Source organism: Eupeodes corollae, chromosome 1, assembly GCF_945859685.1.
Source record: "Eupeodes corollae chromosome 1, idEupCoro1.1, whole genome shotgun sequence".
In the NCBI taxonomy this organism is placed as follows: Eukaryota; Metazoa; Arthropoda; class Insecta; order Diptera; family Syrphidae; genus Eupeodes; species Eupeodes corollae.
Window position 1 is genome coordinate 35,141,682 of NC_079147.1, and position 16,368 is coordinate 35,158,049.

Consider the following 16,368-nt stretch of genomic DNA (forward strand, 5'->3'; position numbering starts at 1 on the left):
TAAGAATAAAATTAATGGATGTAGTGTACAGGCATCGGCGTTTGGTTGGAAAACTAAACGAGACTCGATTATCAGCAATTCAGCGAGGTATACACATAATTATTGTTTGATAATCTGACAATTTTCATAACACTAGGCAAGTTTAGCAATACTTTTTGAGCAAAAGATAATCTCGAAGAAAAGTCTAAAAAGAAATTATGAAAAATATTGTAGCCAAATTTATATATTGAATTTCATAATTTTTTTCGTAAGAATTTGAATAGAAAAACCCCTTTATATCTCTAACTAGTGATGGTATTCCCTCTTTATTAAAATATGGATTTGGGTTTGTAATATCAATAGTGACTTATGGGTATTTGAAGAATCCATTTCAATGTGGGTTTTGCAAAATTTTTGTGATAGAAAACTATATTTTTTCACTAATTAAAATAATAAGCTCAAGTGTTTTAGGAAACACATTTTTAAATCATAGCTATTCACAATAAATTGCAAAATGTAAGATAACAAAGCTTCCATTGCGACAACTCATTTTGATATTCTATAATTTAATCTCATTTTTTTATCAAAACACCAATGATTTGTTTATATCACAATTAGGAAAACACTAGAAACCCGGAGAACCTAATAACCCGGAGAACTTAGGAACGATAAAAACCTTTTACCTAGCCTGGGAACCTTATAGCACTAGGAACCCGGGGAACGTAATTGCCAGGGGAACCTTAATTACGGTTAGGTAAGGCAGCATCAATTTTCAATTCCTTAAAAAAATTGAATTCAAACAACAACAAAATTTACAAAAACACCATTGGTGATTCTAGTAGCCACTTAAAAGTTAGGTTTTTTTTTCAATTTCGGATTTCAAAACTTTTCGACTCAAATTCTAAAATACAAAATGCTCTCAAGGTAAACCTGTGGAGATAAAGAGACGTTGGTAAACTGCAAAGTGGTAAACCAGAGGAGGTAAATTGGCAGAAGTGGATAGTCATGTACCGGCTATTTTTGATTAAAAATTCTGACATTTTGCGAACAAAATTAAGAACATCATGGATCTGCAATCTCTACAGATCACTATGATATGATGCATGCAAATTAAATGATAGAATATATTATACTAAAAAGTTTCAAGTAGTCGTATGTTTAGTAGATTCCGCCTAAGGATTTTTATTAGAGACTTAGTATTTTTTTAATATTTCTTTAGATGCGCATAACACTATGACAGTCGTACAAACATTTATATCTACACTTTTATGATATCCAAATGAATATCCTATCCACCCTTAAGCATCTTGCACATAAGCCATAGATAAATATACTTACCAATCGAACCGACCTGTACCCGTCTTGCCTGACAAATTTTATTTGAGGTGAACTCTCTCAAATTCCGTATCGGTGAATACATGTGAGCGGTGGAAAAAGGCAGTGTCTTGTTTTACGAACTGTCAAACTTTATTCGCGTTCCACATTATCCATACTCGCAACGAATAAAATAATCGAACGCACTTAACCTAAAAAAATCATTCTTGTTTTGGTTCCGGTGGTAAATGGTTATGCAAAGAAAGCAACCAAAGATTTGAAATACCAACTCATAAAATTTTTCAATGAAAGATATATTTTTGATTCTTCTTCTACGAACTGTCAAACTCTATTCGCGTTCCACATCCACACTGCAACGAATAAATTGTTCGCACTCAACTCAACCTTATACCACTCTTGTTATATTTGTTGAAAAGGGTAATTATAAATTGACAATTCGTCGCTGTCTGGGAATATAAATAAAACTCATGTCAAAGAAAAGTCAAAATATGCGAACATACACAGTTCGGAGCTCATGTGCAAGATGCTTAAGGTAGACGTTTATGAAAACACCCGGTTTTGGTTGAGTTCAAAAATGCAACTAGCTGCACGGGCCATGCCGACAGCTAGTTGCAATGCAATGCATTTATGAACAGAAAAACTTCAAATGTTTTGAATGAAACAAATTAATTAATTTATATGAAGTATAAATATTATATTTTAACTTATTAATATCAAACCATTTTATTTTTTGCCAAAAATTTAAAATTTAAATTTTATTTCAATTATTTTACCTACACATCTTGTTCTGACATTTCTTGCAGAGCGGCAACAGAAATAAATTGGCTGCAGGTTTGATCGCATTTCAGCTGTCAGACTGTTTTTTTTTTTACAGAATTAACGACTGCAGTGCGTTTACATATATGAACACAAATCTTGCATTACTGCTGCATTTTTAAATTTACCCTGAGGCTCCACAAGAGTAAAATCCAATCCAGCTTATCTTCCGCAATCCATTATTGTTTTTTTTTCACTGGGCATAATTATGTCATGCCATGAGCAAATTTAAATTTGACATTAGAAACGGTTAATCTGTTTACTTTTTTGTTGATTTACCGTTTTTCGATAGTTCAAAGGCAACTTCATGATTTGGAGGCGCACCTACTATGGGAGGACGGTGGAGACTATAAGAATTTTCGTAGGATGTCGGTCAACAGCTTTGAAGCTATTCTGTGCCTAGTAAAGATAACTTATAGAATTTAGGCACTGTGGAAAATGGACGCTCATTACTACATACAACACGAATGTCAAATTTGAACTTGATGACAGGATTTTTATCCGCTCGAAAAATCCAAACTGCGATGACCGGATCATGGACTAGAGTTGAATCATCGGTTTCAGAAATGTTCAATGGAGACCCCAAGTAATGAACTTACCCTTTATCTTCATTTTATTGCCCAAAATCTTTTCCTACCTATTTATTGAGATGTTTTTACTAGAAAAAAAGTTAAAAACTCTTTTATCCATGTTTTTGTGAAGTCATAAAAAGTCGTAATGCATAAAATAAATAATTGGCCAATTATGAACTTTACCAAAAACGCAGCATATCTCAAATTCGATACCTTTTACCTTTGAATTCATCGCCACTTAGTACTGGGGGGTCATTCCGTAAAACGATTATCGTTTCGACGATAGCCGCACTTCACGTAAGACGATAATCGTCAAAGTGATATCGTCAAAACGATAGCGTTTGCACGATAGCTAAGTAGGTATCGTCTGCTATTAATTTCCATTGACAACTAAGCAAATTGAAGCAAAAAAGTTTCGGCGTAGTTAAGTTTTGTTACAAAATAAAAACTCAAAAATATACAATGAATTCTGTTACGCATTTTTTTATATACAAGCATTAGTAATCTCTCTTAATTGTTGTTAAATAAATAAAACAATTGTAGTTTTGGAATTGCAAAAGAGGACTTTATAATGATATTATAAACAATAAATTTGGCGTTCTACATACATAATGTATATACATTCAATATTAAAATTTGTTGTAACTATTGAAACTTTTGGGCGTAGGAACATTGGCATATTCGACAGGCAACGACTTTTGTATTGCTCTTACACAAAGCACTAATCCAAATTAGTTTTGGAAACAAACAAATATTTTTAAAGCCAAGTTATGTTCCCTGTGGATAAAATGAAGTCTTCACTTTCTTCCCTTGGACCAAAGCTGATTTACAAAAATATCAGACATTGGACAAACATTTTGATATTATTGTTTTATCTTCGGCAGCAACAAATTATAACACAAAAAGTGACAATAAAAATAAACATCACAAAATAGGTGGCATGTTTATTAACAATACATTTTTTGCAAGTTTTCAAAATTTTTCATAGAGAAAAACCAAGTTTAATAACATTTTCAAGCTATTGAACAAGCATTATGTTTCGTTGAGTTCATTTTGACATTTCAGTCATAGTATAATATACTCAACGAACTTATACTGAAAACGATTGAACGAGACGATAGTGATAAAGTTACGTGAAGCAAATTATTGACGATATCGTTAATGATAATCGTTTTGACGATTATCGTTTCGGAAATTACGGAATGACTCCCCTGGAAATATTCTATTTTTAGCCATTGCGCCAAACATAAATAGTATTCATAAAGAAACTTTCGTAACAACACTATTTCAGGCAGCTGCGCGTCTCAATAACAGACCTTTCAATTCAAAAGCCATAGGTATGTGTAGAGGATAACCACCTCATGCAATGACATCATATTAAAGAATATCGTTGCGGCTGTTAGACCAAGAAAAACTAACATTGCATCGAAACTTAATAAAACTTAATCAAAAATCCAAATGTGTAAAGGAAATTTCAGAAGAATTTGTAGTTCATAAAAAAAGACAAATTTATTTAATTTCATGTTGAATTCTTTATTTATTCATTATTAAAAAATCATATAAAAAATGTATAAAACAAAATGAGTAATTTTTGTAATTTGAATGTAAAACCATAAGAAAAAATATCACTTTGAGTTTTCATTTACTTCAAAAAATATAAACCTTTAAAATGAAACACAGAAGAACTATTCCAGAACTCTTAGTAGATCGATTTCAATTAAGTTTTTAAGACCAAGATGTTCCTTTTATGCGATCTTTTCTGGAATAGTGCTCTTCAGAATACCAAATTGTGGTGTAATATATGAATATTTTTGTTATGGTTTTATTTCCAATCAATTAAATTCACTTACTACTTCATAATCCATTCATCATTTGGCATCGCGTTTATCAACAATTAGCAGATTAGCCAGAATACCCAAAGTCGACGGGAAGGAGACTTCGCTGGATCTAAATGTACACACAAGTCAAGTGAAAATAGACTGCGCTTCAGGCAACACGTTGTAATTCATTCTTCAGCATGACGTCGTCGTCGTTCTTGTAAAAAATTCAAAGTTAATTAAACTATAAACTTTTTGTTGATCAAAAAACAAGAATTCAAATAAGAAAATTTATGTTTTCATCGGAACAACAAAATCCTATTTCATTTTCTTCTTCTTAATGCTGAATCTTTTCCTCAAATTCTTGTCTCTCTCTCTTCCTTTCTGTCCTGTCCTCCCTCCTGTCGCAATCTCTCCTCCTTTCTCTCTGGCTCCAAATGATTTACTTAACTTCTTCTGTCATTCAACAACCTTGTCTAATAAAATGATTTATTACAAGTTATACGAAAATCAAAAAATATTCTAAATACAATGCTGCTTCACGTGTCTTCTTTTGTTTTCAGAAAATTTTAAGCCTTCTAAACACATACAACAACAAAACTACTTTTATTTTTATTTTTCTAATTTTAATTTTACTTTCTCTCCTTTTTTTTGTCGTATGTACAATTACAATAAATATAAATTGTAAAATTTGTAATCATGTTATAGAACTTATGTATGTTATTCTTGTTCTGATAATTCATCTAATCATATAAATTTTTCTACTAATGTTTAAAGGAAAGTTTAGCATATTTTTTTTTTGTTATGTTTAAAAACAAATCTTAGACAACTAGTTTACTTAATTTAGATATTATTTTGATAAAATGTGTAAAAGATAATATTGTTTATGAAACAAAGAAAATTAAAAGAAATTCTTACATCTTTCGTTAAGTTTAAGTATAAATATTCTAATAAAGTATTACGGAGCTTAGGGTTACTGTCAGATCTAGACTTTTTCTTTTCTTTTTGTTGTTCGTATTCTCTTCTTTGGCCGTAAGTCACAAATATTATTATTTAAACAATACTTTTGGGAGTTTTCTTCTTTTTTTTTTTGTTTGATGAATTTTGTTTTGATACTCCTGCTCCTCTAATATTAATATAATTTACTTAATACACAACAACTCCTCCTGGCGTTTTTTTTCTTGGTTCTTGCAATATATACTCTATATTTTATTTATTTTTTTATCATCAATAAGCCTATTTTTCATTCTGACTTCCAACCTCTTTATTTATTCGCCTTACTGTCTGTCTCTCATTCTCTCTGTTCTGCCTTGATTTTGTTTAAATTTTTCTTAAGACTCAATGTGACCTGCCAACTTTTTACCTATTTGTAAAGATAAAAGAATAAATACATAAAAGAAATAAATATTATTGAAATTGAAGTTTTAGTTTTTATCATGATTTTTGTTTTTTTAAGGTATCAGCAGAGCTAACTTTTTGGTATTGTTTTCGGAAATAGATGCAATTTAAATATTACTCCCGCTTCTAATGTGGATGTTTTAATATATAAACAACAACAAAAAAAAAAGAACGAATAATGCACTCTAATCCTATTAAACGTCTACAAACAAATCTAGTGCGATGTTATTTAGTTTATTTGCAATTCAATCTAGTTAGGACTTTTAACCGATTCTCAATCATGAATTAAGGGTATTGCTTTATTTTAATTTAATATCTTGCCCTACTTTGATTTCATGCTCACCTCAGTATCTCCTATTTCCGCCTCCACCACCACCGCCCATCATCATATTGTTGGGGCCGTTATTATAACCCTGATTGCCACCTCCATAGCCACCATTGTTGCCTGAAATAACATTGCCTATGTTTTTAACCTATTCACAAAAATTCTCTTCTTCTAACAACAAACTAAATTGTTTAAAATAATGTTAGTAATGAGGGGGGGTGATGTTAGAATAAAACAAAATGTGGCGCGACTGCGTGTTACATCGAACGTGGTTTACATTCTAATTCGTATAACATAGCGAAAGTCAACGTCTCTTGGTTTAATATCGCAGCTTTGTAAAACATCAAATTAAACAAACACTAAAAATGAGTTTTGTCAATTTGTCAGGGACTGCGATTGTTTTTGAGGAGGGATGAGGTTTGCAAGAAGGTTCATTGTACTTACCCATAGGTTTTCCAAAGTTACCGCCACTACCGCCGCCGCCACCTCCTCCATAAGGATTCATGCGGTTGTTGCCAAAGTTATTTCCACCCCTCATCGGGCCACCACCGAAGTTCTGTTGGAATCCATCATTGAAATTGTCATTGTTGCCACCCCAATTGCCGCCTGGGTTACCTCCGTTGCCGAAGTTACCACCACCGCCGCCACCTTGGTTCCAGCCACCACCACCTCCTTGGTTGCCGCCATTATCCCATGGATTATTCCAATTTCCACCACCGCCGCCGCCACCTTGGTTACCACCACCAAAGCCGCCGCCAAAGTTATTGTTTCCACCCCAGTTATCATTTTGGTTACGATTGCCGCCCCAACCATTGCCTTGGTTATTGCCACCGCGATCGTTTCGACCGCCACCCATGCGACCACCACGCATTCCACCGCCGCCGCCACCACCTCCGCCAGATCCACGGTCCATTTCATGTTTAGGCAAGGCTTTCTTGATGTCTAGGGTTTTGTTTTTAATCGTGTGGCACTTTTGTACTGCAATTTAAAAAAAAATAAAAATATTAATTATTGGCGTCACGTCAGTTTAGTTTTTCTTTAATATTAAAATTTAATTTTGTTGATAAAACTTAGTAAAAAATAATCGATACAAAAATTAATTTTTTCCTGATTGTTAAGAGACCTGCGCTTTTGCTTTCAATTTAAACAAAAATAAAATGTAACAGATACTTTTTCATCAGTCTACCACAATTTTTGATAAGACCAACAATAATATAATACCAGCCATAAGTTTAATCTTACAGTCATGAAACGCCGTACTAATTTATTTAAGAAAACTGCACGGAGCTGGGACTGTGTATAGATAGATTTTACTAGTACTTGTAATTATTCGCCCTTACTAAAGCGGGTCAAGAGCGAGCAAAGGGTATAACAAAGATTCTATTATTTCAATTTTCGTCTCTAAATCTTTTTTTCTTATAACGACAAATGTAATGAGGGTAAATTTCAGCCGAAAGGTCTAACCCAAGCTTTGTTACGAATAGCGCAAGGTGCGTTTAAAGATATCATTTCATAATAAATTAAAATTGTAGCAGATACTTTTTCATCGGTTTACTTTAGCTGAGTAAAACGACAATAATATAATACCAGCCATAAGTTTAATCTTACAGTCATGAAACGCCGTACAAATTTATTAAGAAAACTGTACGGAGCTGGGACTGTGTATAGTTAGATTTTACAAGAACATGTATTCACTCTTACTAAACCTAGTGAAGAGCGAGCAAAGGAAATATCAAGGTTCTATTTCATTTGAACCCCAACTTTCGCCTCTAGATCCTTTTTTCGGTCGTTTTCTTATAACGACAACTGTAATAAGGGTGAATTTCAGCCGAAAGGTTAGAACCCAAGCTTTACAAACAACGCAAGGTGTGTTTATGTATATCATTTCGTGATAAATTGAAATAAATTGTAGCAGATACTTTTTCATCGTCTTACCACAGTTGAGTAAAACAACAATAATATAATACCAGCCATATGTTTATTCTTACAGTCATGAAACGCCGTACCAATTTATTAAGAAAACTGCACGGAGCTGGGACTGTGTATTATTGTTGTATAAAGCAATAACTTTTCGATTTGATGTTTAATGAGTCACACAAATAGAAGGTTGATGAACTACTACCATAAGGTAACAAACAAATGAATGGAAATTTTGTTGCAGGTAATTTTCCGTTAATAAATTTACACTTTGTTATTAACGCTTGCAGATGTACAGTACATGTTAATCCAAGTCATGAATTTTGTATACTTTCAGACCCTACTCTAATTAATAGCGACGTGAACATTCGAGTCAAAGCGAACGTTCGAGAACACCAATGTGTTAAAAATTAAGATGAATGAACTCCAACGTTCAATTGGAGCAATATCATCTTGGCAAACAAAATTTTACTTTTGGACAAACAAATTTAAGTGATTCATGAAATTTCATAATGAGGGCCTTGAGTTGGAGTATGGATACGAATGAAATGTAAAATTATGTTAGATGAAAGCTGCTTTTTTACATCAAGTAAAAATGTATTCATTTATCAAACACAGCTACGGAAAAAAACAGGACGGAATTTCGTGTGCTTATTAAGCATTATTTCTTGCGAAAAAAATATTACCGAAACCAAGGCTAAGCTTGATAAATAATATGGGGACTCTGCACCGTCGATTTCAATGGTAAAAAAGTGGTTTAATGAATTTCGTTGTGGCCGTATTATCACTGAAGATGCCGAACGTCCTGTCCTGGACGCCCAGTTGAGGTCTCTACACCCGAAACAATCGAAAAAATTCACGATATGGTGTTGGCCGACCGAAGATTTAAAATGCGAGAGATTATGGAAGCCGTAGGGATCTCGCATGGCTTAGTGGTTTCAATATTGAATCGACCACAAACGCAATCGTGTAACAACTTCACAGGAAGGTTTGAATGGCTCACTCATTCACCCTTTTCTCCAGATTTGGCTCAGAGCGACTACTTCTTGTTCCCAAACCTGAAGAAATGGCTTGGTGGAAAAAGATTTGACTCCAATGATGAAGTCATCTCGCAAACAAAGTCCTATTTTGAGGACCTCGACAAATCATTTTATTTTTGGAAGGGATTCAAAGCGTTGGACAAAGTGTATAGGGTTCAAAAGAGACTACGTTGAAAAATGAAATAATTTTTTAATCAAAAAATCTGTGTTTTATTTCAAAAGTCACGGTCTTATTGATCCCCCCCCCCCCTGAGCGAAAAATAATAAGAAGACAGTGTCATATGAGAACATATTTTACAATTGAAGTAAAAGTAAATTCAAATATTTTCTTTTGTAGCGAATACTTTTAATCGGCTTACTATAAGTCGAGTAAGACAATAGAAATATAATATCATAAAATGTTTACTTTTACATACAGTAGTAGAACGCCGCATTAATTCATTAAAACGGAACTACACGCAGCCTGGGCTGTGTATTAAGTTAAACAATAGATTAAAAAATATTAAGGCTATATCTACCTTAAACAACAGGAACGATTTTTACTTTTAGGTATATTCACCCTAAGTACTTTGTCTTTTTTCGTTTTTCAGTAAAATGATTTTCACAATTGGGAGATTTAATATTTTGTCTCCAGCCATTACGGTGAAACAAAATATTAGAGGGAGATTTTAAGTAGAATAGACGAGAGTTGAATACAAACTCTTTTAAGAATAACGCATGGTGCGTTTTAGCCATATATTTTATTTAAGGGGCAATTTTCCATTATTGTTCATATTTAATTTTTTTGTGTGTACTAAACACCCCTACGTCAAGTTTTCTATTTAATGGTTAGTGAGGCGTAAAAACAGAGGTATCCATGGTTGAGCGTGCACCCTCTCTACATGGAAACACTAGGATTTGGGGTAGATTTGTGGTCGAGTTTTTACGGCTTCTTTTGGATTTGTTTCTCTATTCAAAGATCACCGACCATAAAGTTCCCAAAAACTTCCGTAGAAATTAAAATTAAATTACAAATTGGACAATTTTAATAAAATCCATTACCATAAAAACTATTTTTAGTGTTTTTTTTTTATTAAAACAAAATGAAACTTTAAAAATTGAATAATTAAATGTTTCCTTGTGTTTCGTACTTGGCTAAAGGAATAGTTGAGTTTATTGTTTCAGATATCGTTTCATGATAAATTGAAATAAATTGTAGCAGATACTTTTTCATCGTCTTACCATAGTTGAGTAAAACAACAATAATATAATACCAGCCGTATGTTTAATCTTACAGTCATGAAACGCCGTACAAATTTATTGATGAAACTGCACGGAGCTGGGACTGTGTAGAGTTATTAATTAAAATGGGGTATTTTCATAAACGTCGAAAATCTGAGTTAGTAAGATCGTCTTTTTACTTTGTTGCATTAATAAACACACTTATTATGCAGAACGTGTGCATACGATTTTTAATTGTCACAAAAACATGTAAGATGTAAAAGGAAAACAAAGTTTCAAATTTCTGAATTTTAAAGAACAACTTCCTCCATGATGTATTTTTTCCAGACCTGAATTCTTTGTTCATGATAATTCTTAAATATAATATATCCCGGTTACAAGAGAAGATTGAGGATTCGAAATTGAATTAACATTTCGATACAGATTTACGTCGTCAATGGATCGAGGAATCGAATTGAAATCGAAATGACATTTGGGTTTTATTTGTGTGCGTACTGTGTTGTGAGTAACTTCTATATTTATATAAAATTAAATAAAACACTGCTTACAACACAAAAACAAAAGAAAAGCCTCACACACCAATAACTTGAGTCAGGTTTACAAAACAATTTTTTAATTGGTTCACCTCGTTTTGTGAGATGGGATCGAGTAATCCTATTCTCCTTGTAAACTGTGTAATACACGTATATTTTCCCTCTTTAATATGTAATTTTTAACACCTGTGCTTTTACAGTGAAACAAATATTGATACATCTGCGTTTCGATCGCAAATTTGACTTTATGAACATGTTTAACGCAGGCCTAAGAGTTTAGGAAAGCACCCATAGAACAGATGTTTCTTTGTAATAGTTTTGTTGGCAGTTCTTGAAGAGTGTACGCCTACAGTTTTCATTTCGTTTATACAGTAAGCTAAGGGTCCTCTATATAAAATATTCAGCCGAAACTCCTGATAGGGCTCCCTATTTTCTTTTCCCTTACTTTGAGTTTCACCCCAAACAAACATTTATGTTCGAAAAATTACCCTTATCGGGAGCATTCAATTCGGGTGAAATATCGCACTCTTGACAGCTAAAATGTTCACTTAAATTTTGGAGGCGAAGAGGAAGGCAACAATGTGTAAGTTTTTCGACGAAATTCTTTATTATTAGCAAACATTTATTAATTTTTGTTTTATTTTCAGGAGTAAGTCAATAAACACAAAACGAAGGGATATACTCTTGCCCTGACATTGCGAGGGGTTTCGGAGGCGCTGGGCCTCCAATTAAAATTGATTTTGAATAAAAGAGGGTAAGAAATTATTTTTCTTTGTGTTTTTGGGTTTAATAAATTATTATCAGGTGTGGACCGACCAAAAACGACACGTGCGGAGGAAGCCCTCTCAAAACCGAATTTACGAAAAAGGAACATGTGGTGGACCAAACAAAATTAAGAAGTTCTCTCCCTCTGACTAAGCAATTTTCCAACTCGTTGGAATGAAGACGGCAGTAGAGGTTGTCGTTGCCTCCTCTTCATTCTGCATCAGCTAATGACGAAACCAAATGAGAACACAGAATGACAGAAACGTACCAATCGGAAGCATTTTACACATCCGATGAAAATGTATATGAAGAGGAATAGATAAAAGACATTGAGGAGATCACCATTGTTTCGGCTCCACCACCTGTTCCTTCTCAAATTACCGACAAAAGTGCCTCTTCTCTAAGTACAAGATTTCAAAAAGGCCAATTAAAAATATTATTGACAAAGTAAACGCACAGCAAGTTATTGTGGACGAACTGGAAGTCCAAAAAGAACTTTGTGTGAAGTTTGATGAAGCTATTGTAGTGATGAAAGAGCATAACAATCAAATGGACACAAATATGAAGAAGTTGTACCGATTAATAGATAGCATGTGAAACTCCTGATTCCCCTGCAAACCACTGATTAGCACACAGGATTTAGGGGGCGACTTTCCATTACCGCGGCACGAATTTCTCAATAGAACACGTTTTAAATAAAAAGGCGAGGAAACAACTTTCTTTATCGGACTTAACACCCTACTTTTTTTGTATTGCATTTTTTGAGCCTTTAACAAACTTTGTATTAATTGATAGCACGGCGCGCGTACTAACAGCTAGTTATGTAAGGTATGCAACCCCCCTGCTTGGGATCACCATAGGATTTGAGGGTAAGTGCGAGTTTGGGTATATGCAAAATACTTTTGGCAGCACTAAAATCAAATAAATCCCCAAAAAAAAGGAAGTATAGCAACACTAAACAAAAAAAAAACAGGGAAGAAATGGCAAAATCAACCATTTTTGCGTGATTTGTGTGAAGTTTGAAAAGTAATTTTAAATAGAAATAAATTGTTACGCTCTCTCTCTCTCTCTGAAAAATAGCTATAATTTTTATTTATTTGCACATTTCTATCAAATAAAATAAACGAGTGTCGAAATTCGTGTCGCGGTAATGGAAAGTTTAGCCCAAAAAAAAGGAAGAAATTTCAAAACCAACCACTTTTGAATGTTTTATATATAAATAAATGCATCCTTGGTATAAAATTGCAATAATTATTATTTATTTGCGAGTACCGTCAATTAAAAAGCCGCGTATGAAAATGTTTGCTCCCTTAAAGGAAACAGCCGAGTATTTTTTATCGATTTGAGCCTTATTAAATTTTTCTCGACAAGGTTATAGCCCGATTTTGAAGAAAGAGAGCATACCTACACTTTCATTAAATGACCATGATTAAGTTGTGTAAGGTGTTCAATTATAAAATACAAACTTAATACTAAAAACATATCGTCGATAAATACTAGGTAGTAAATAGATACTTACAAACAATTTTATCAACGGGGTCATAGTCCTCAAATTCAATAAAAGCAAAACCTCTTCGCTTGCCAGTTTCCTTATCGATGACGATATTGACCGAAACAATTTTGCCATATTTACAGAAATAATCACGCAACGAACCCTCGTCATGTTCCTCCCTCAGTCCACCGACAAACAATTTTTTAACAGAAGCACCAGCATCTGGGCGATCGATATCTTGACGTGGAACAGCACGCTTTGGCTCCACAACACGACCATCGATTTTATGTGGTCGAGCATTTTGGGCATCATCGATCATAAAAGAATGGGAATAAGTAATGAAGCCAAATCCGCGTGACCTTTTGGTTTTAGGATCTTTCATAACCACAACGTCGACAATTTTACCCCATTGCTCAAAATGGGCTTTAAGGGAATCATCGGTGGTGCGGTAATCCAAGCCGCCAATGAAAAGTTTTCTTAAATGTTCAGGCTCGTGGATTTCCTGCGAAAAGAAATAAAATAATTGTACGTCTTAGAATGTGTATAGAAAATGGCGGACATTTTTCTTCTTTCATATATTTATAAAATTATGAACACTTCCAGAATTTTAAAAGAAACAAAAATATTTTAATTTTACTCACATCATCATCGTCATTATTGCGATTGTTATAGTTTCCATTGGATTGTTGGCTATCTGAGTTGGGCATTTTGGGATTTTATTTATTTTTAAACTTTAATTTTCTACAAAAAGAAAATGAAAATCCAGAATCAGAGAAGCGAAGAATGCGACCGTCCGGCACAAAACGACACTATTGAATAAATGAAAATGGTGGAGTTTAGCTTGGGTTGTAGAGAAATAGCCGGAAGTGACGTGGCATTGGGGAAACACCATGAACTGGAACGGAAAAGCAGAAACTCAGCTATTCAGCATAAAATGGAGATACTACATTTAGGTAGGTAACACATTAATCAAGATAAAAGTCAGTCATCGTTTCAAAACAAAATTAATTTAAATTGAAGAAAATGGAAAATTTTAAAGAGGATAGAGTACTTCAGTTTCACGTTCTCCAGTTTGTAAATTGAATCCTAAGTAAATAAAATCTAAAGAAAAGTTGTTTATTAGTAGATTATGGTTCTTCGCTTGCAAAAGATGGCACTGTCGGTGATAAACTGCAGTGTTTGAGTTTGACACTTACTTTTTGCAAAACTATAAACAATGAAACAGCTTGCGACTACGTTTAAACTAAGTTCTAAGTTCTACATATGATCAAATTTAGAGTGCACTTTAAAATTATCATATTTTATAAGGCTGGGAATACACGACCAAACCAATTAGCTCCGAGCGATTAAACGTCAAAATCGACGAATATTCGTCGATTTTGACGTTTCTTTCACATGAGAGTCTTTTTAATTCGTCGCGAAAAATGCCACAGCCGAACACCATTCACCACCGAAACCAAAACAAGAACGATTTTTTAGGTTAAGTACGCGCGATTATTTTATTCGTTGCGGGTGTGGATGATGTGGAACGCGAATAAAGTTTGACAGTTGGTATCAACCATAATTTTTTTCGCGACGAATAAATTTGTTTTCTTAAATTTATTAATATATTATTATTGAAAAGTAAAAGTATGTATCGTAAATCAAATAGAAACTATATTGCCATTGTTTTGTTAAGAATTTGTATGGAAATATGTCTTCAAACGTATATAAACTCACATTTTGTAATTCATTCGTCGTTCGTTAGTCGCGCTCATGTGAATACTTCTTAACTTATTTCTATCGATTTGCTCAAGTTTTACATATCGATAAAATTTTACATCCCATCTTTCGAGATATTTGATAGCTGTCGACATCCTAGAAGTATGCAATCATATTTTGTTGAATTTGAAGCAGAATCGAACAAATAAACAAAAACGAAACATAATGCCATCGTTTTCGTATACATAATTTCTATCGTTTTTGAAAAACAAACGATCGCTTTCGTTTACTTTAGAATCTGTCCCCTTTATCTCTTGATGAATTATTGGCGCAAGGATTTATGTAACTATTTCTTTAAAAATGTTGCTATAGTAGAAATGTAAAGTATGTTGACGACATATTTGCAATAACGGATAAAAGAAACAGAAAAAGTAGTACAAATTCTAAACGCATTCCACCCAAAAATTCAAATCACAATTGAAAATGAGCTTAACAAAACAATATCATTCTTAGATGTAAAAATCTACCGTGAAGAAAATCGTTTGTTTTTCGACTGGTATCAGAAACCAACAGCATCTGGAAGACTAGTTAATTCCGATCAAACCAAGTAAGGCATATTATTATTAATACCTACTGCGTATAACCTCGTGAATAAAATTTTCAAAATAATTGATGTACGATTCCACGTCGCCAACGAAAAAAAAGTCATCAAAATCTTAAGTGATAATGGTCATCCATTTGAAGGTCCCTTTTAAAATACAAAATGCAAATTCCACTAGAAAATATTAATGAAGCCGTTAGAACGCACCACAAAACCATGGTATACATACGTCCCAACTCTATCCAAAAACATCAACAAATCAATTTGCAAAAAATTGACAGGGTCCTTATTATAAAATACGAAACGAACTGCAGAAAAAAAACCAGAAAAACGAAACTCATGGCGTAGAGCGATTATGAGAAACGAAAATGGAATCAAGAAAATGTTGCTAGATAAAAATGAAAAATGGTATTTTTTTAAAAGCAACTAACTTCATACCTTTTTACAAATGTCAAAATGTGAATGTTGGAAAAGTTTTAAGTTTAAATTTGATTTGCATTCGGTTTGGTAAAATGTTTTTTTTTTTTATTGCGATTACTTTCTTGAAAGCTAAGATGAATCTGAATCCGAAGGAGAAATGAGTTTTTCAACCATCTGTTGTTTTTTTCTGGAGGACCACACGCGTTTGATTTATTTCAAAGATTTTTGGCTTTGAATTTAGCTTGGCTCGTCGGCAAATAATTTTTAGCAACATTTAGATTACTTTCCAGGAAAGCTACCATCAAGTCGTAGGCCTTAATATTAGAAATATCTTATTTTTATATATTCACCATTATATTTATTATTTAACTTACATTTTTTCTCCCTCATCAAAATGAAAAACAAATGTTTTACAGTAACGCCAAAACAAAAGCTG

General features: G+C 33.2%; 1 protein-coding gene across 2 annotated transcripts; it reads right to left on the reverse strand.

Moving 5' to 3' along the window:
* Positions 1-4,279: 4,279 nt before the first annotated feature.
* LOC129938367 (heterogeneous nuclear ribonucleoprotein A1-like) lies at positions 4,280-14,035 on the reverse strand. 2 transcript variants are annotated; one of them, XM_056045871.1, is made up of 5 exons: positions 13,852-14,035; positions 13,238-13,712; positions 6,687-7,220; positions 6,261-6,362; positions 4,280-4,736 (listed from the first exon to the last, which is right to left on the reverse strand). In XM_056045871.1, exons 1-4 carry the CDS (start codon positions 13,915-13,917, stop codon positions 6,262-6,264), a joined length of 1,176 nt encoding a protein of 391 aa, XP_055901846.1. In that variant the 5' UTR covers positions 13,918-14,035; the 3' UTR covers positions 4,280-4,736; position 6,261. The 2 variants fall into 2 exon arrangements, with proteins under 2 accessions (XP_055901846.1, XP_055901845.1); XM_056045870.1 differs by lacking the exon at positions 4,280-4,736 and adding an exon at positions 5,439-5,882.
* Between the last annotated feature and the right edge of the window lie 2,333 nt (positions 14,036-16,368).

What these genes read in the sequence shown, in the direction of transcription:
- LOC129938367 (XM_056045871.1), bottom strand. Translation starts at nt 13,917, where the DNA reads ATGCCCAACTCAGATAGCCAACAATCCAATGGAAACTATAACAATCGC. An exon ending in CCCCGTTGATAAAATTGTTT is followed by an intron (nt 7,221 to 13,237) that starts GTAAGTATCTAT and finishes TTTAAATTGCAG; the next exon opens with TACAAAAGTGCCACACGATT. An exon ending in TAACTTTGGAAAACCTATGG is followed by an intron (nt 6,363 to 6,686) that starts GTAAGTACAATG and finishes ATGTTATTTCAG; the next exon opens with GCAACAATGGTGGCTATGGA.